At 36.5% G+C, this 20,817-nt stretch overlaps 2 protein-coding genes across 10 annotated transcripts in view; one reads left to right on the forward strand and one right to left on the reverse strand.

Annotated features, from left to right (window-relative positions):
* Positions 1–20,817, reverse strand: part of LOC142982609 (uncharacterized) — a 172,944-nt gene that overhangs the window by 105,674 nt on the left and 46,453 nt on the right. For both annotated transcript variants that reach the window (XM_076129193.1, XM_076129192.1), the window contains exons 3-4: positions 14,951–15,014; positions 14,432–14,571 (exon numbers count right to left, since the gene is read on the reverse strand). In XM_076129193.1, the coding sequence (XP_075985308.1) occupies positions 14,432–14,557 (126 nt within the window). In that variant the 5' untranslated portion in view covers positions 14,558–14,571; positions 14,951–15,014. The remainder of the gene's footprint in view (positions 1–14,431; positions 14,572–14,950; positions 15,015–20,817) is intronic.
* The window catches only part of LOC142982611 (OCIA domain-containing protein 1-like), a 77,039-nt gene continuing 67,229 nt past the window's right edge, over positions 11,008–20,817 (forward strand). For all 8 annotated transcript variants that reach the window (XR_012960010.1, XR_012960009.1, XM_076129199.1 and 5 more), the window contains exons 1-3: positions 11,008–11,263; positions 12,198–12,324; positions 12,855–13,032. Coding sequence is in view for 6 of the 8 variants with exons in the window: in XM_076129199.1 (XP_075985314.1) it covers positions 11,177–11,263; positions 12,198–12,324; positions 12,855–13,032 (392 nt within the window). In the remaining 2 variants the exon portion in view is untranslated. The remainder of the gene's footprint in view (positions 11,264–12,197; positions 12,325–12,854; positions 13,033–20,817) is intronic.

Genomic DNA, 20,817 nt, shown 5'->3' on the forward strand with positions numbered 1-20,817 from the left:
CATCCCAGTCGTTTATGATAACAATATATTTTAACGACGTTTCGCCAACAAAATATGAAATTGATAGCCATCCAGAAATCAACCACGCGTAGCACATAGCGTCTACGTCGTAGGCCCTCTACGCCGCTACGAGTTCCTTCAAAGATGTGTGCGCTTGTGATCAGCTGATCGCAAATTGTCAAAGCGGTTTGTTGAACCGTGCGGGGAGTGTGCTCGGAGCGCGCTCGGTACATTGCCTCATGCCTCGTGTATACTACGACTTGTTTGTTTGATCCTTTATGTCAGTTTTCATATTGGTTTATGATTAAATGAGTTCTGTCTGTCGCTACGGGCTCTGTGAAGTTTATTTATAGATACTCTATTTTTATAAAGAATATGATATTTGATTCATATTGAAATAGTTATCGAAAATGTGTTATATGTATAAGGAGTGAATCTATTTTCATAGAGAATAATGAGACTAATGCCCGAAAAAGGGTATTTATGTTGAATTATGTGTAATTATGTGTATGTAATTCTTTTCAACATACTATTTGTATAATGCTGAAAAGAATATCTGTAACTACGAATAGAATGTATCGTATCGTCATCGTATAGTATATTATTATGAAGGGCAAATACAATCAGCGCGTGTGTCGCACGAGTAGTCAACGGTATCGCTAACGAATTGTTATCGAGAGAGAATACGTGACTGAGTCATTGTCGGATACGTTTTGTTTTTCCTACCTCGATAGCACTTGATGATCAAGTGGTTGTCAGATTGGGAAAAGTGATATTGGGCCTAAAATGATATGATTGCTCTATTAGGTCATTATTAATGTTTATTTTTTTTGAATATTTTTATAACCAAAAGTGCGCACATTTTTGATACACGTTTTACTGCAATACTAAAAAAACAATAACACCTCGTTTAAATAGACAATCGAATCTGAGGCCTCAAAATCAGCACTTAGAGTGATGGTAAATAATAGTTACTTTTCTCGACTGAACTCATTTACACCATACATTTCCTTTGAACTAAAATTTGAACACTCTGTATACAGTACTAGAACTACGCAGCCCACTCTGTATAAAGACAGACAAATGTGCATCACTACTTGACGTGGTGATACTGAGCAGAATAGCAATCAAATCAGACTGACACATGACGTCGATTCAGTAACGTTCCAGCCGGCGCCGGTGTCTTTGATGTCCCATCATCCACGCGCGATTGAATGGACCGACCATTGTAAAGCTACTAATTGCCTATTGGGAATAGAGCTTTGCCATATTTTGTTGATTTTAAATGTAAACTTTTTTGCTTGTAGAAATATGCAACAGCATAATGTTTAAATTGATTTAATGAATATCCAGGATTACGTGGCTTGGTACATATGTATGTGTTGAGCGCGTAAGGCTATATTATATTATACTCGTGTTCATATTCTGTTAGTCTATTGACTGTCGAACCAGTAGCGCGATTTCCTACACTCTGTACTACCATGTAGCAAGCGGTTGACATTCAGAATTGCTGGGTTCCGTCAGTTATTTTCTATTTCTATTACTACCTGGAGCTCAAAAGTTAATAATAGTCGGAAACTGTACCTCAGTAAATAAACCATTTGACAGTGCAGCGAACAATTTAATATAAATATTGAACGCAGCAAATAAAAGCACTAACGGCGTCCAAGGAACTCACAATAACATCTCTGGTCGCGATCAGATATCGAGCGCGGCGCCGGCAGATAAGGCATGTCTCCAATTACCCTGCCCCACGAGCACCCTTCACGCCAGCAGCTCCTCGCCTCACTGCCTCAAGTCTTCCTCAAGCCTGCCTCATAATGCTCACAACACAACCGCGTGACTGCATTCTAAGAATTATTACAAACTTAACCAATATTATAAATGCGGTCGTCTGTTCGGCAGTCTGTCTGTTCATCTGTCGGTCAGCCCGTCTGTCCGTCGGTCCGTGTGTGCTACCATACCAATCAATCGATCGTTAATCGACTGCGATAAGCAATTTATTAATCAATCGTGTAATAAGCACTGATCGGTTTTAAATCAATGTTGACATTTACTATGAATATGAAACAGTAATAGTTAATACTAATAATTAACTTTCGGAAGTAAGTTTTAAAATATAACCTTTAAGATGAAGAAATTGGGGTTTTAAATTCTGTATACGAACGGAACCGCGCTTTTCAGATAGCAATAATATTATTATATACGTAACCTTTTATTTGAATGGTGAAGTGCGTTATTGTGTCGAGGAATATTGTGGACGCGCGGGATTTGAAACTACAATATCCTTTTGTGTACCTGTATTTGTATTTGTATTAAAGTCAAGAATGTGGAAGAATGGGATTGTATTTGCGACCTCGGACACTCTTACCTGTGACGTGTTCAGCATAACAACGTAACTTTTACCTTGCATGACTATTATCTCATATTATACTCCGTGACTTCAAGTCTACAGTTTAGATCTTTAGCAAGCTAGCTCTGTAGTTTGATCCTAGGACTTGCGTCTTGACTTGTCTTCGTGCAAAATTTCATCAAAAAAATCGTTCAGCGTTTAATCATTAAAAGAAAAAAAAATAACAGGCATGAACTCTGAAATTAACGCGACTGATGTACCAAGTTAACTAATGTCTTATAATCTGTATTGCTCTAGGTTTCTTTGTGTGCAGGACTGACACGTATAACATTAGCATATGATGCAACTTTCATAAACACGTATAAAGCTTGTTTGTCGTGTACCTGGCTCCGATCCAGACCATCTACATGCTAAATTAACAATATCTAGACGTAAACGTAGGTACTAGGTATGTCTGTACCTATAGTGTAGTAAAATATATTACATTGTTCAGGTTTTTTCTTGTTATTTTATTATTGAAAGATAAGACGTGTAATTACGGTACATTTTTATTTAATTTCTAAGAATACTGAAACTAAGCTAAATACGGAGAATTTGCTGGAAACATTTGATCTCATGTAATGAGATGAAAATTTTCATTTAGGTTAGAGAACTTTCCATATTGATGTAAAAAATATCCTAGTTTTATGTTACCTAGTATTCTACGAATTTGATTTAAACTGATTAGTTTATATAATCTAATTATATATTCTGTGGTGAAATTATAAAAGTCAATAATTGCTATGTGTGTCAGTGACGTTTTCGCGTTCAATTTAGTGGATATTTAGGAGGACGTTAGACATAAGGGCTTAAGATGTAATTCCGTGTGGTTCTTAACCCGTGGTTTGTACAGGAGTTTCAGAGGATCCGCGGCTTTACTCTGGAAATTGAACATGTTTTATTTTGCATACGAATAAATGTGAGCAAGCAAACACTGCCTTTTCTAGCGGCAAAAGAGGTATTTTTTGTTATTCTTGATCGCCTAGGGGTTCTGGGTTTCCTAAGCATACTGGAAAAGGCTAAGAAAAGCGGATCTATTATTTAATTCAGTAAACCTATGTATGAGGGCTGTATAAGAACAGCAGTTTGTAAAATCAGGCAAGAGGTGTAGTAGCAGCAGACAAATAGATACAAAAAATAAATATATAAAAAGCACATTCAAGCCTGTACATGAACAAACATACAAAACAGCAGTCCCTCCGCTGGACACAACACAGTCGATGGGGGCTCATTACACGAGAGTGGTACATCCGGCGGGTGTGACGTCACTAATGAGTTGACGTCGTTTCCGCCGCCCGCCCGCCCTCATATCCGCCACACTCTATCACACACTACTGACGAGTCACAATAGCGGCTGATAGCGTTGTGGACTTGTACTGACCATCAGATATATAAATGTATGGCTTTTTGTACAAATTCAATGAAGTTTTCGGTAATTTTTCGGGCTTTTTTATTTTCTATCAGCCGACGTTTAGAATAGCGTAACGTCGCAAAATGTCATCCCATATTCGAGAGCGGAATATTAAAGAAAATTTCCAAATTAAACTAAAGATCAATGGCTATGCAAAGTTTTATAATTTGGTTCTGCGATTAAGCTGTTAAAGTGAAATTATATTTAGCAATTATGAGTATAATTAATATGGATTACCTCATATAATTTACAAAATCAGAGACAAAAGGACGTTTTTCATGACTCAATATAAGTGGTAACATAACTATGTAGTACATTACAATAAGTCCACTTAAGAACCGGCCGCCTACTGAGATAATAATAGCAACTCACTTAACTGATATTTTACTGTTTTGGCACTAAATAAAGTAGGAGTATCGTTCTCTTTCGACTACTCTTATTAGTGATTTATTTAATTTGGTATAGCATAGTGTTTATTTAAGAACTTTTGTAAATTGTGATAAATTAGTTAATGTTAAAAATTACATTTTTCATCCTTGTGTTTTTGAAGGACTGTTGCTGTCACAACATTTGTTTTATCAGTATAAATATGACCTATGACTGAAAGTAATAATAAAGGCTTTTGCTAGCCGACCTTAAAAATGTAAACAGTAAAAACGAAATCTAGATCAAAATAAAGAACTTGTATAAATTCCTTTATCTTTTCTTCTTCAATCATCTATTAACAAAACACAAGAGAACATGGTACTGCCTATATAAGTTGTAACAAACGTCTTGAACAAGTCGGGAGGTGTCCGTCAAGGCGTCAATCTGCCAGAGAACTCGGAATAAACCATTACACAGTGAAACTTTAATGCGCCCTACATCATTTATATCGGCGCGCACACTGCAAGTTTCGACATTCCTGAATTGTTCAATTGAACTAATTTTGTAAGACAAATAAAAGTTAAATAAGAACAAATTTGATCAGTGAGTCTATAGCGAAAGCGTCGTCATACTACATACATAAAATGACGCCCTTTTCCCTTAGGGATAGACCAAAGAACGCCACTTGGTACGATCCCTAACTTCAGATCTATGCATCTTGTCAAACATGACGGCCGGTTAGGAATATTACGTACCACACATACTTACATAATTAAATTCACGCTTTTTTTACCATCGAGGTAATTTTAATTTATAATAATGTTACACATGCGAAAGTTTGGTTGCAGTCCGTTACGTTATAACTAAACAGCCGATTTTAATGAAATTTCTCTTCACAATAGCCCTGAATCATCGAATTAGACAAAGACCATCTTTTTAATAAATATCTACCGCTAGAAAGCTAAAATCTGTAATTCAGGCGCGCATTTTGTTAATGCCGTGATATTATTATGTATTGAATATTATATTATTGATGTTTCTATAAACATTCCATTAAAAAACAGCCTCTATAAACTCAATATCCAAATAAAATCTGTGAAGCACGGTCAAATATCCTCGCCATCGTAATCTGAAGTATTCGCACAAAAACGTCGCACAATGTACAAAAGGTATCGCTATCGAGTCGGGTATTACCTCAAACCCTTGCGATAAACATCACAATACCCTTTACCCTGTATCACGTTATGTCATTGTAAAATAAAACTTTCTACTGATAAGTATTTTGTATACTTTGACTGCCGCGAAGAGGTCCCGGGTTCGAATAACCAGTCAGGGTAAAAATATATTTTTGAGATTTCTGTTAAGAATTTTTTAATGATTGCCCGAAGTTAGGAAGTTGAGAGATGCCTTGGAGAGTTCGTAAAGCCGTCGGTCTTGTGTCTAACCATACTCTGGTCGTGCCAGTTATCCGTCCCACCGGGCTATGATAGTGAGGAGATGAGAGTGTAGTACCTACATATGTATTGAGCACACATTTGAACACTATATACAAAGTGCTGCTCCGCCGCCGGCCAGTTTCAACAAAATTAGGCCGCTGTTACCAAATATCAGTTTGTAGGACATTATTATTTATTACAGACTCTAACATGGTCAGTTAGAAAACTCCTCCCCATTTACCCGAGTATTAACATAAGGAAGTTAATCAGATCCACGTGTTCCGTAAAATTGACTAATCGCATTATACTGGTGAAGTAAACATCCCTTAACTTTGCGTGTGTTGTGAGAGGCAACGCAAATGTTACAGCGCTCTGCTTTTATTTGTTTTTGCAAACATTTCACAAAACATCGTGTTTGTGTTCTTAAGGTTTATGCCGTGGTTAATCGTGCGTGTGGTTTAATACAATAACACAATGTTTTTGACCGTTCAAAGTTGGGAAAAGGTAGGAAGTTATGGATGCTCCAACCACGTAATACGCATCCAGATTTACATACATTATAAAATTGAAACGAATTATTTGTTTTTTGAATGGAAGTCTGTATAAACATTGTATGTTTGTTGTGGCTAATATACATACTTCTCGAATTGCTAGATGTTTTGCAGCAACTAACCCTACGGTACTATACATGTTATTAGGAAAGACAAACTAATTTAATCGAAATAATTAGTTAATGATTAACATCCAGGCGAACATAAGCTATATTTTTTATTAACATAGAAATATAGAACGGCCACTTTCCAAACAAAAACTAGTAAGTATAAGAAAGTTCAATTATTTCCTGAAACTATAAAGAAATCAAAACTCTTTTAATCACGGGTTTGAGTTAAAAGTGAAAGTACTAAGAAACTTTTGATCCATTATGTGAAAGCCTTAAAAGTACAATGATTGAAAACGAGTCCGTCTTATAACTTATTTGTTGGAAACTCGGTCAAGGTAATATTGAACATTTAACAGTACTTTACAAACTTCAAAACTGATTTTAAAGAGAAGTGACTGTAGTATATGAAACCTTAATATATGTATGTTTTACCCTTTTCAATATTTTTCTTGTAATAGAAATACAAAGATATTATGAACTCTGTGTGATTATGGATGCCTATTATGTATCTCAGTTGACAACTATTTACTAGCCACTTTTCTATTCACTGTTGGTTACTTAAATGATGTTGACACGGTACGTTAAAACAACGATGTACTTAGTGGCTATCAAATTGATAGACACATGTCGATAACTGTGATACGCACTAACTCTAGGATCCAGATAAAAACTTTACTCAGGAACTCGTTATTTCAATGAAACCTGCACATGTTTACTCTAAATAAGCTCTACAGTTTAACAATCTAACATACTGAGAAGCTAATAAAAACCGAAACTATTTCTTCAGAGATAACGTAATCATCATAATTTTCATAAAATACCTTCTAAACATTTTTAAAAAGTCGTCAGTCTACGTTTTCCTCCGACTCTTACTTGATCGTATATATTCGCTGAGTAGCTAATACTTCGCGTTATTCAAGCTCAGCAGAAAACTTACGTTTTTTAATTTTATTCCTCGGTCGCCATATTGAAGGCGGATTGAAACCAGCGCGTAATTAACTGTCCAGATTTATATGAGCTCATTGGAAATTATATCAATTGAGAGAGAGTTTTTATATCAGTTCGAGTAAAATAGACTGAAATGCAAGCTTTTTATAAAATTAACCTTTCTGCTTCTGTATTTAATTATTTAATTAATTGTATTATTTTAGATGTTAATTGCTTGTACAAGTGCATTTAAGAATTTAATGTTTTGCTGTTATAAATATAAAGCCGGGACATTTCTATTGTTTTTATTTATTGAAACTGTACAGAATTTTAATTTAAAATGCATTTTGTTTTAAAACCTTTCGTAGCTTACTGTTGTAAATAATCAAGACACACATAAGAAAAGGGTACAAAACAAAACAGTAATTGTGATTCAATTGCATATTAATTTAAAAGTTTTATATAATCACAATCAATCACCAACAAAAATATATTATTTCCTGAACTAACAAAGTACAGGAGTTTTCTATCAAATTACCTCATTACAATAACAAATAGAGTTCATTGGGAACATTCCCAATCGACGCGAGCATCGATGCGGCATAATCGAAACATTCGGAACTAATCGATACACGGACTCGTAAACACATGTCACTGTACACACGTGTGAACTTACAAACAAGTAATAAACTAACCAAGTTGCTGATTTGTGAGGACGATTGATTGATTCCCAATTACGTTATTTTTATATTAACTTAATTATATATTATGTTGTTTACGTTACGATAGATAATGATAGTCAAGTGATCTAGCATTAACTTCCCACGCAAGTCTTCAAGGGTTCGGACAACTTATGTCTTTTTGAAGTTATTTGTATTCGAAACAATCATCATTCGATTAAACTATCAAAGAAAACGTCGTGACGAAATCTTGCTTAAAAGTTCTTTATAAGAGTTTTTGAAGTGAGTTCTCTCATGAGACATTTTAGTTTACTATTCATTTTATGCTCGATAGTACTCATAATACTTCTTTATTTCTTTATAAAATACAACTTCCGCACTAAAAATTACTCTTGTGTCGCGGGGTCTTTTACAAACATACAAACAACGGACTCAAAGTACAACCAGAACCGAAACAATTATTTGTGGATCGCACAAATATTTGTCCCGTGTGAGAATCGAACCCAAAAATCATCGAAATCGTAGCGACGTGGCGACCTTAACCACTGCGCCATGGAGGCAGTCAAAGTCATCGAGTTATCTGGAGTATCGGTCGATACGATGCAGACATCGATCATGATCGCTCGCTAGCATCAAGTGCCGCGCTCTGTACCGCGGCCGGCATCGACGCGGTTATTAATTACACGACGTCATTACGTCACGTGCCGCCGACTCATTATGTGGCCCACTACAACCCGACACTAATTATAAACCAACATTTACTTATATATTCAATTACATAAGTATAAATCCGTTCAAATGTTATAGGTATTTACCAGTAGGGTGTTGGTAGTCCAAACTCAAAGTGCTGGGTTTAATTCTCGGGTTAGACAATGTGTGAGGTGTTGGTCTAAGAAAATTTAAGTTAACCTTAAGTTTAGTATTGTAGAGCACTTAACAAATATACAAAAAGGGTACACAAAGTACAACACTAAAACCTACTACAGTATGGGACTGAATCCTGATCATTGGATGTTGAGAATGAAATACCCTATGTTTATGCCCTACACGAGTCAACTAAATGCTTTATTAAACTATCAACAAAAGATATACAACGACAATTTACTTCCAAAAATTCTTCAATTTGAGTCAAAAGTCCATTCGATAATAGAATAAGGTTCGCAATAAATTGTGTCTCAAATGATCAAAGCCTCGTTTATAGAACATTATGAAGATATTTCAATTACAATTTATATTAAGTATGAAATACTTCAAACACACTGTAAAGAATCTGATATCAAATTATATTTTCACGCAGTAATAGACAATTTTTAATAAAATGGTTTCTTTGCGATTTAATTTTCGTACCATATTATTTTATTTTATACAGAGTTTTGCCCACAATTTTGTCTGGGTAGAGTCGCTTTTTTAGTCATAAAGTGTTAATCTAAGTTATAAGCTCTATTTGTAATATTTGCTCGATCACTCCTATTAGAGCACATATGGTTTTTGGGACTGTATGTAGACAACGAAATATTGATTTCGAAAACTCATTAATTCAGTCATAACTCCAAATTTCTTTCGAAAACTCCTTCAAAGAGGCCGATGTTACAAAATTCTTAATACTTATCCTATATCCCTAGCCTTTTTTGTGATACAAAACGAGGGTTACTACCTAACTACGTACAAAACCTAATAATCCATCACAAAGAGCCACATCAAGTGAATTCTAAAAGCTCTTCATAACACATAAGCTTTGTACGGTGGTTCGCAATTAAGTGCATAATAAACCCGGCCGCTGACGTCCGCGCCGCGATAAACCCGCGCGCTCGCAACACCACGCGGCATCAATGCGATGCACCGGCGAGCTTTAATGCAATGCTCTGATCTTCTGACCATACAGATATAGGCGAAAGCAAAAATATGTAATCATCACCGCATTTTTATTGCATTTTTATCAATGTGCTGCCTCTGTGGCACTGTTGGTGAAACGGTACGTTAAAGTTCTACTGATCTTTTCTAATTTATATAGGAACTAGCTGACCCGCGCAGCTCCGCTCACGCTTAATTGCTTTTATTTAATACCGCGCATTATCAAATTTATTCACCTTTTACACCTTTTCTGGACTTCCACAAATAATCCAAGACCAAAATTAGCCGAATCGGTCCAACCGTTCACGAGTTTTAGCGAGACTAAAGAACAGCAATTCATTTTTGTATATATAGATAGATTTCTTAATGGTAGCGAGATTGGTAACGTGCTTGGTATAAAGCAATAGGCTCGCTCCCTATACATAACGAAACGTGGGTATCTAACATACACCTTCAGGAATTACAGACGCATTATTATGTATTTATCAATTAAAATAGTAAAGTTCCAGCATGTCAAAACAAATGTCAAAATTCTTATAGATAAGTTAACCGACACTTATCCAGGAGTGATGAAACTATCTGACCATAAACATCATAATACATATCATAGTACAGAAATAACTATCAAGAGCATACTTATCGAAAATAATCAATTTCTCATACGTTTCAAGTTATCTGACGCAATACTACGGCGGTAGTAGTACGAAGTTGGCAACATTGCACAAAGCTTGTGAAATATAACCGTTGCCATAACATCACAGTAAACAAATATTACTATAGGAAGTATACTTATGTGTATTAAATGTACTCGTATGTTTGTATGTAATGTACATACGTTGAATGCAGATACAACGACTGTTTACCGAATCGCGATTATCGAATATTGCTTTCAAATACTGGTTAAAAAGTTAGACAAAAAAATAGATTCCTTTATTTTCCAGCTAAAAGCCAACAACTTTGCCATAAGAGACAATAACATTGACAGTAGCTTTAGTACACCAGTACTACTGAATCTCTCTCTCTCTCTCTCTCTCTCTCTCTCGAGGCCCAGGGCCGTTAGGCCCATTGCCTTTATCACAAAAAGAAAATGTTTCGGTTATATTTATTCCTAAGGAGAGACTCATTCTTTTAAACACCTAACTTAACACTAAATAATAAGATATATTACGTCTTTAATTTGCTTGTAAATCCAGACGATCAAAACCGCGTGCAGTGGGTAGTTAATGTTGCAGTATTATCGTATATGAGTCAGCGACGCTACCAGCAACTGCAGTCTGCTTCAACACATCGAAATATAAACACGGTCCTATAAATTGAATTCATTTTCATTACAAAATATTGAAGTTTGTCCAAAAAAGTGTTGACACAATCAAATATTATTTTGGCTTCATTAATTAACTGAGTGTTTTCCGAAAAATATTTTCTTTTTAAGTGATATTTTTATTTTATTGAATGATGGCGGATAAGAGTGAAAATCAAGAGCGGCCATTGCCAGGGCACGGCGGCCCCCATGGCCATCACGGCCATAGAAGAAACCCGGTAATTATATTATTAAAACATATTTCACTCTAGCAACACTTAAATAAATATTGGCTCATTGTTCATTTGACCAGAGCCAATTAAAACATTTATAAACGAAGCAAAAACTGTGTTGAAAAATACAAACATTTGAAAAGAGAACCTCAATCCAATTTAAAAACAAACAATTGAAAACTGACGTACAAGCCATTTGTAACTCTAACTGGTTACAAATAAGGTTGGATTTTGTATGTAACTGGTCGCCTGCTTCGGATTGGGGATTAATTTACTTTTTTCAAGTTTGAACTTTAACGTTCAAGTAATAGGGTTCCTTTTAACTTGAAATGCTATCGTATATCAAAGTATTCATTTTGTTGTTAATATCAATCGTAAACAATTAACTCAAGAGGTTCTTAATTCGAAATCAATACACCGTGTAGTCACACTGTTTTCCAACTATCAGTGTGTGTGCACACTGTGTTCACTTTGAAGAGGAACTTTGTACAATAATTGTTTTAATTGAAACACAAATGAAACACATATGTTTTCCAGCTATAGTAGTGTGTTACACAGTGCATGTAGCAAGGACAGAAAATAATGAATCTGTGTACACAAAGATAATAGGTACTCTAGCTTATTGTAATGATGTTTTTCAATTACATAAGTTCAATATTTTGTAGAGACTTTGCCCGTAAGATTGTTTTTGTAAATAAGACTCTGCATGTATTATTTCTCGGGATAGAGTGAATTAAGTTTAAATCGGTTCTGCAGTTCTGCCGTAAAAGGGACCTAATATAATCCTAAAACCTAATATATCGAATTAGGTACTTGTACTACTAAAAGATGAAAAAAGATGATGGTTTAAGTATGGGGTCAATTTATCATCGTCTCGTATTCGACTCTCGGTCGTGGTAAAATATTAGGAATTAATTGTAATGCAATATTATCGTTGCAGTGGCACATGCGTTTCTCTGAGGAGGAGATGCGCGTGTGGAAGGAGTGCAAGCGAGACGGCACGATGTACAGGGCGTTGCCTCTCGCCGCCGTGCTCGGGATGTTCACCTACGCCGCTGTTGGGAGAGGTCAGTACTGCACAATACACTGGCTAAAGATGAGAAATAAGAAGTTAGATACACAGTAGACTTCTTAAAGCTAGACCTACGTTACTGAGAATAAGGCTTGCCTCAAGACTCAACAATTTGGCTTTCTTATATACTGGAGGCCGTTCGCGACTTGGGAACCTTTTCCGTGTAAATCCCGATCTTTCAAGAACTCCGGGATAAAAAGTAGCCTATGTGTTATTCTGGGTGTTCAGCTGGTTCAGTAGGAAGTATTTGCGTGAAAAAGCAAGAAACACCCACACATACTCACAAACTTTCGCATTTGTAATATTAATAGGATTTATCATGCAACGCGATATTTTATAAGTTATGAAATCGACTTTAAGTTAAGATACGCATTAACAGGAGACTAGTGTAGCTTTAAGAACTTACAAATAACTCACATCTAAATAAAGCTCACAATACATTTTAATACAAGATCGTTCTACAATTTTCACATAATCAATATTAGTCTTATCACAATGGTAATAAAATCTATATTTGTTTGGCAGGCTACCTCAAACCGAATGTTCGTTTCGGAGCTGCCCCGAAGGTGGTGCTGGCGATGTTGGTGGGCTACGGCGTGGGCAAGCTGTCGTACCACCGGACCTGCATGAGGAGGATGATGGAGCTGCCCGACAGCCGCTACGCACAGCTCCTCAAGACCAGGGAGGGGAACCACGGCCCTTGGTGAGCACTTGCACACATCTTTGATGCCAACTTTGCCAGTCGACAGTATAAAAGTTATTCACAACACAATTAAGTTGCAAATATAAAGTATTTTGCTATAGATCAGTACTTTCCTAAGCGGGCAATGTTGTCATTTTATGGCAAAGTTGGTATGAACATGTAAAACACTTCTGTACAAATTAATTTGCAAGGATTTGAAGTCGAATGTATCGTTTTTTACGTGTTGAATCGTACCAGAGGAATTTCATTTGCGGGCGAATACAGCCCTTTAGAAATTCGAAATTCACGCGAAACGTCGGTTTTTACGTTTCTCTTTTATAGATTGGTTCGGTTTTTCACGTTGCAGTTGCTGCATTGCTACTGTAGTACCATACCTAGCGTAGCTATACAATGTCACAACAATTGAATATATGTGGCAAATGGTAAACATAACGACCGATTTCATAGGGTTTTGAATTTAACTGTAATACCTACAAAGAATTTAAAATTCACAGAAATTAAACAAATCCTTTGAAACTTATTTACACCGTGTGGGAATCAAACTCAAGCCACCAGGTGCAAAATGTCGATATAATAGCGCTGTTCAGAACTTAGTCGTAAACAGATAATAACATTCATTCACTCGGATATGATTATATTATCAGTAGCAGATAACATGTTATCTAATCTATTCCATTATAAACACACTTGTAAGAACGACACTTAGGGTCGTGAGTTCGATCCCGGGCCGACACCGGAAGGGTACAATACCTTTGATAAACCTTCTTTACGAAGCTACTGGAGCGAAACAAACTAAGTTTTGAAAGGATTTTTCTTTTGATGTTTAAATGTGAATGATAGTCGGAGTGCCTCGGGACATACGAGTCTAGTGAACCGTAGTCTAACTGACACGTGGTCTACGCTTGACTTACAGTAACCTAACAATCGTATGTGTTTTTTGAGTAATGTAATCACTTAAATTACATGTTTGTTTTAATCTAGCATTAGCGCTTGTTTGGTATAACTTCAAGATGGTAGTTAGTTAGTTATGTCCATATAAAACAGAAGACGTTTTTTTATTCTGTCTATGTCTATTGACCATGGTCTTATTGCTTTAATCCTATCACTTTCATTCGCAAATGTATAATGAGCAAATGCCGGCATCAACATTGATGAGGCAACCACCATGCTTACACCGTGACAATGGAGCTTGTAAAAATGGTCCATTTATTTATTGTATTTGACGCATTCCTCTGAAAAAAACCGACACACAGGTTGCCCAAGCTCATCATATCCTTGGACGTAATGCTATTACAAATCCATCCGTTAGACGTGTGGCATTGGGTCAAACATTGGAACCAATACATGTAGCAAGTAGCTGCAGTCAGTGACCGGCAGAGAGTAGAGTGCGTGTGCTGACCTTAGGCGGCGTGTTGTTGTGGTGGCGGGCGGCGGCGGAGTGCGCGCGCCGCGTGGCCTTGTAGTGCAGCCGGCGGAGCGCGCCGCCCAGCCGCTCCGGGGAGCCCTCGCCTCGCGCCACTGTCATACTGCCGTCTGCACCTGACACACACAACACACGCACGTTACTAACTAAACTTAACACATCACTGTCTCAGACTCGTAGAGGCAAAGAAGTAATGTTATTAAAGTATTATTACTTAAAAAGGCGAATTGCTCTTGAAATAACGGACACAAAGTAAGACCAGATCTGAAACATGTCTTTGTGGGTCGCACAAATTTTTGTTCCGTGTGGAAATCGAACCGACGACCCTTCGACGCACTGGTAATGACGAATACCGTAGCCAGTCTGCGCAACGGAGAAAATGAAATGTGGCTACTAGTCTAGATGTGAAAAATTAAAAGACCTGTTGCTGACGTTGCTGTGCACTTAGGTGCTATAATTGTTAGTGACGTGTTATCGTTGTAAGTTGTTAGTTACCTGCGGCGACTTCAGGGGAGGGTCGAGACGACTGGATTTTGGGAGCTTGGTGACGCCCATCCGCCTGAAACAAACACACTGTTACTATATTTTGTTCAACTAACTTTCGATACTATCGAGTGTCGGACGGTACTTTGAAATAAAACCAACGCTTTGACATAAAGCCCACTCTAGTGGATCTGTCATATGATATGTTTGTAATCACAGACAATTACTCCAATATCGCATGTTTAAATGTAATTAATAAACAATCATCTACACCGATAAGTCTGCCCGTTAATTAAACTATAATAAACGTTGTTTACATAAGCGTTTCAGCGATTTCCATCTTGGTTTCACGCCATAAAGCGTCATTAATATTCAAATCGGCTCGTAGTGTGGTGACGTCACGCATGAACCCCGCCAAATGAACACACTCGTTGTACAAATAAACAAACAACACACACACACACACACAACTACATACAACACAAATATTACAAACCGAACATGTAGCGCCTGATCATTTAGTAGCGGCAACGTTTTTCACTAAAACAAATATTTAATAACAAACAGGCGCTCCGTGTTTTATTAAATAATAGGAATGTTTTAATTAAAACTGCAATCGTGTTTGAAACACTTTGTAACACATAGCTCTCGCGCGTGTTAGATTTTATTTGTTACACTTGACGAGTGAATTTATGTTTCTAGTACCACGTTGAGTGGATAGCCTTGCTTAAGTAGATCGATAACGGAAGGTACTTATTAATATCAAGCTATGAGTGCCGATCGATAAAGATTTGCGTAGAATTCTTTGTCTTATATATAACATTACTTTTTCAATTATTATTGAAGTTCAGGTGTATTTAGTTGTAGAAAATAAGTTTACGAGCAACTATTTAAGTATTATCCGCAACACTTATAGACATGTAAATATTTACCTAAAGATATGACGTAATTTCAGTAGGTACGTACTTTAGAGAATACATGTTGTAAGTGCCTGATTGAAATGTGTTAGCAACGTTCTGTTCGAGAGTACAATTGCTATTACGCGATTTGTAGGCGGCACGGGCGCTTGCCTCTTAATTGTCTAATAGCAACGAGATGTTAATCAAATTCAATTGTATTTGGTTTGTTACGTGTAAAATAATGTGTTGGAGAAATAAATACGGAAGAAAATGTGGTAAAACCTTACACCTTACAAGAATAGTTGTTGAAAACCCGGTGCGATAAGTAATAGTAATACTTTTGTATCATAGTAGCAGTTTTTCTAGTCGGCAGTGTACTAAACAATGAAAGAGCTTTTAATACTAATAATTGTCATCCAAGCAACATCTGGTATCTAGACGCCAGTAAATAAGGTAAAACACTCTTTATTATCATCTGGCTTAGCTGCTTTTAACTGCTTTGATGATTGAAGCTACGCAGCTGTTAATCTTGCATCCATGTAGCACGGTATCGGCAACTCTCTCATCTTATAACATCCATTAGTAATATTATGGTTTCTTTATGTATTAATTAGTCAGTTATATGTATGTATGACTTCCTCAATTAAACTTCAAAGGTATCGAGATGAAAGCAATATAATATAATACCTACTTATTACGTACATATTTATGTATGTACTTGTTAAGTTCCAAGTAAGGAATGATATTATTCGTAAACGTTTCCGGTGCTTGAGTGCAAAAGCATATTTATTATAAAAATTAAAAGCCTCTCTCTTAATGAATAAACTCAATCTAAACAATTTCCGGCAACTCGTAGGGTTGTCGACTAGTTAATTTAATAGAAAAATGTTACCTATGTAAGTCTAAGTATGGAGAATTTTTATGTTTTACTTTATCTACGTGGATATAAATACAATGATTTTTTACAAATCATATATTTTACTCATCATTATGACGTAAGCTGCAATGAGCACAACTTTTGAAAGGATGTGAAATCCTCAGCCTACACTTGTCCAGTGTGGTGGTCTCAACACCTAACCCCGCTCTCCGCCCCTATTTAGGGAGGAGATATTTGCCAAGATGGGGAGTAATAGTTAGTTAAACCGCAATGCCACTCTAAGGTTTCGCTCGTGTCATTAATTAAACATATTATTTACTAAATACATTGACCGTAAAGTTACCACAAAGATATTAGAAAGCGCGTTTATCTTTCTTTTGCGTCATGATCGAGTAAAGTTTGTTCTGACAGCCCTAATAATGAGTGAAACGACAAAAGAAAATTGTTGGCCGCCATTAAAAGTTTCAAGTACTTTCGTTATTATTGAAATAAGGGAAATATAAATGACTTATTATGAACGAATGAATTGTTACCAGGTAAAGTAATTTAGGGGAACGACTAGATGGGAAATTAGTCAAACAAATAAATTTCAACTTTATGTTTATAGTGTTAGAGTATGTTTTTGAATGTCAGTGGTTAAAGCCGCGGTAGGAACAAATGAAAATGTTTGAAAACACTCGTAACTCTCGTACAAATAGGTATGTTGTACAAATTAATTGTTTCCTCTATTTCATGCTTATGATTGTTTGTCTAGACTGCCTCTGTGACGCATTTGTAGAACGACATGCCTCCGTGGTGCACTGGTTTAGGTCGCGGGTCGGAAGGTCGTGGGTACGGTTCCCACATAGAACAATTATTTGTGCGACCCACAAATAACTGTTTCGGGTCTGGTTGTACTTTGTCTCCGTTGTCTGTATGTTTGTAAGAGTCCCCGCGGCACAAGAGCAATTCTTAGTGCGGGAGTTGTCTTTTTAAAAGCAAACAAACAATACAACACTTGTAGTATGATTGCAGCCAAAAGTTTGAATCCCGGGACGGAACAAAAAGATAATCTGAAGTAAGTACCAAAATTAGTGCTTCGCAATTCCGTTCATTTTCTATGCAGTCTGTTTGCAATAAGACTTCTATCCGAGATTTAAATAAAAAAAATCGAATAAAAAGCTTTATAGTCAACAGTAGCTTTATTGTTCCGATGACCGGTTCAGAAAATAGCAATAAATAAATAATAACAATAACATCACGGTACAACAAACAAACGACATTCAGATTTGATTTTAATCACTAGTTGTTGAGTGTCCGCTGACCTATTTAATACAATATTTATTATTAACAAGCGGCAACCGACCCGACTTCGCCCGGGTAAATAGGACAATATCACTCTGTCTCGACAAATACATAAAAAAACGGAAGTGTCTGCCTTTGTGGCGCGGTCAGTAGTACATCCAACTGATAGTCATGAGGTCTCGGATTCGATTCCCGTGTTGGACAAGGTACTATGGATTCTTTTCTCATTTATATCCGAATATTTCTCAATAGTAGCCCGGCGTTTGATAACATGCCCGGTTATTGAAAATAGGCTCGCCCCCTATTTCATGAGACTCAACATTATAAATGGCGAAATGTGGGTATATATCATACATGTCTGCTTATACCTTCGGGTATAACAGGCGTGATATTTTGTATTTATGTGAAAAATGGAAACGCTAGTTAAATCACCATTAAGCGGCCACTCATCTATGAAATGACCGCGCCAAGCGTCGCTTAACCCGGTGAGCGCAACTGGCTAGCAAATATTTATACGATTTATTTGCTTTATCCGTTTCCATACATAATGGTGACCTAAAACCCTAGATTTAGGCGTCACATGTAGGCCGAGTGTGGGCTATGTGGTCTACGTGGTGGACAAAGTAGCCCGCACGCCACTTCCGACCTGCTTCACGTAAGTATACAGTTTGATTCATTGTGTCTTGTTCTTGTGTGGCATTTGATATTAATAGCCACTTTAGTGGGACATGGCTTTACTTTACTACAAAACATCGCACCCTTAATCCATACTAATAATATAAATGTAAAAGTAACTCTGTCTGTTACTCAATCACGCCTAATAATAGATATTCGAGCTTATGTGAGTATTAAAAAATATATATATATTTTAAATGCTAAAGGCACAAAACATATTAAGGTCTCTATCGGCTAGCGCTGGCAAACAGAGAAAAACGATAATAACGACTTACTAAATGCATTTGTGTCGCTCTCACACTCGCGCACCTGGATTTAATTCTTTTTAAAGGCTATTTATTGAGTACCTAGTCATCAGATATTTATAACTCAAATACATTCTCAAATAGCATGCATTTTATTCACACTATATGCGATTTGGTATTATGCCTGTAAATCATTGAAGGTGCTACATCAGGGGTTTCCTAACCTTTTCGTAGTCCGGGACCACTCTTATATTTTTCTTGTTAGCAGGTACCACTATGTTAGTAAATTAAAGATAAAGTGTATTAATCATCCTGAAAATTTAAACCGGTGGTCCGCGGACCACCGGTTGGGAACCACTGTGCTATATAATATTTTATACTCAGCAATGATTGCTATGAGCAGCGATACCATGCACTCTGACAGCTGAGAACGGGTCATCACTCAATGGTACCTGCAGAAGAATATCACCTTTGGGGCAGACCTGAGACACACTGCCGTGATGATCTGGTACCTTTGATAGTAATTGAACATTCCTTGTTCATCAGGCGATAAAGATAATAGGAAAATGCTTTTAAACGCAAGCCACTAAATTAATGATTACTTGATTTAAACGATTAAGGAGAACATCGTGATAAATATTGCACGTTCCAGAATTTTTAAGGCTGTTCTTGAGGGAAAGCAAAGTCCCCGTTCCGCACTTGGCCAGCGTGATGGACTCAAGGCGTCAACTCGTTGGACGCCTCCCCTATCCCTCCCTCCCAGGAGGAGACAACTGCGATCAGTGAGACAATAATAAGGTAAATTTCTCGAATTGAACGAACCAAAGCAAGTAAATAATTTCGATAATTCACGCATCATTGTGTCATAACAACATGTTTGTTTTACCTTACACGTAATTAATTGGTCGCCACAAAATAATAGAGGTAAACTAAATAAACCAATTGACAATGAACAAACGTATTATAAATATATGTATTATATATGTATTAAATATAGCTATTAACACTATAAATACATAATACAATTTGTTATTGTGTATTATTGTATGGGAAAAATTTAAATAGTGACGACACACGTGGCGTATCGTGGTCATTGCCACTAATCTAAATACGGATTCCCCCGGTGTGGTTGTACTTTGTGGCCATTGTTTGTATGATTGTAAAAGCCCTATAAGACACAAGACTAGTGCGAGAATGGTTTGATAGTCTATAGTTCTATACATACAGAATTTTGGAAATTTCCCTCCAAAGGGGGCAAAAAGGGGGAAAGACTTGTACCTATATAAAAGATGAGCAAAAAATGCTGTGAAAACTGGCTAACTAAAGTCCACGCGGACGAAGTCGCGGACGGTCGCTAGTAATATTATAAAGAGGAATAATTTGGGAAATATTTGGTCAAAAAATACGAGATCGATTTTAAAAATTAATTCGCAATTTGAATGCCACGTTATCACTGATTAATATACTATTTAATTGCAAGAAAGTAGTAGCGCTAGTATATTAATTGTAAAGCTAAACTCTCTATCAGAGCTAAATATCACAAGTTAATTTTCTTTTAATCTGCTCAAGTTATCTAGAGATAACAAAATTAATCAGTTTTGTAAACTTTACAAGGTATGGAAAATAAAAATCATACAGTTTTTCTAACATTGTTATGTATTATTCAACTCCATAATAGTTTTAATTTCCCAACACAACATAAGATGCTTTAAAAGTCATACGATCCGGATGTTATCGCACACGCTCGATCAAAATCACTAAACTAACATTAATAGTTCTTACACAATAATAATATAAATAAATACCAGTCTATTAAACAGTTTAACACTCGTAAAAGCCATCACTTCCACTGCAGCAGTTGACGCCGATCCTCGTCTGATCAGACGCGCACAACGACAC

This window comes from Anticarsia gemmatalis, chromosome 22 (assembly GCF_050436995.1).
Source record: "Anticarsia gemmatalis isolate Benzon Research Colony breed Stoneville strain chromosome 22, ilAntGemm2 primary, whole genome shotgun sequence".
In the NCBI taxonomy this organism is placed as follows: domain Eukaryota; kingdom Metazoa; phylum Arthropoda; class Insecta; order Lepidoptera; family Erebidae; genus Anticarsia; species Anticarsia gemmatalis.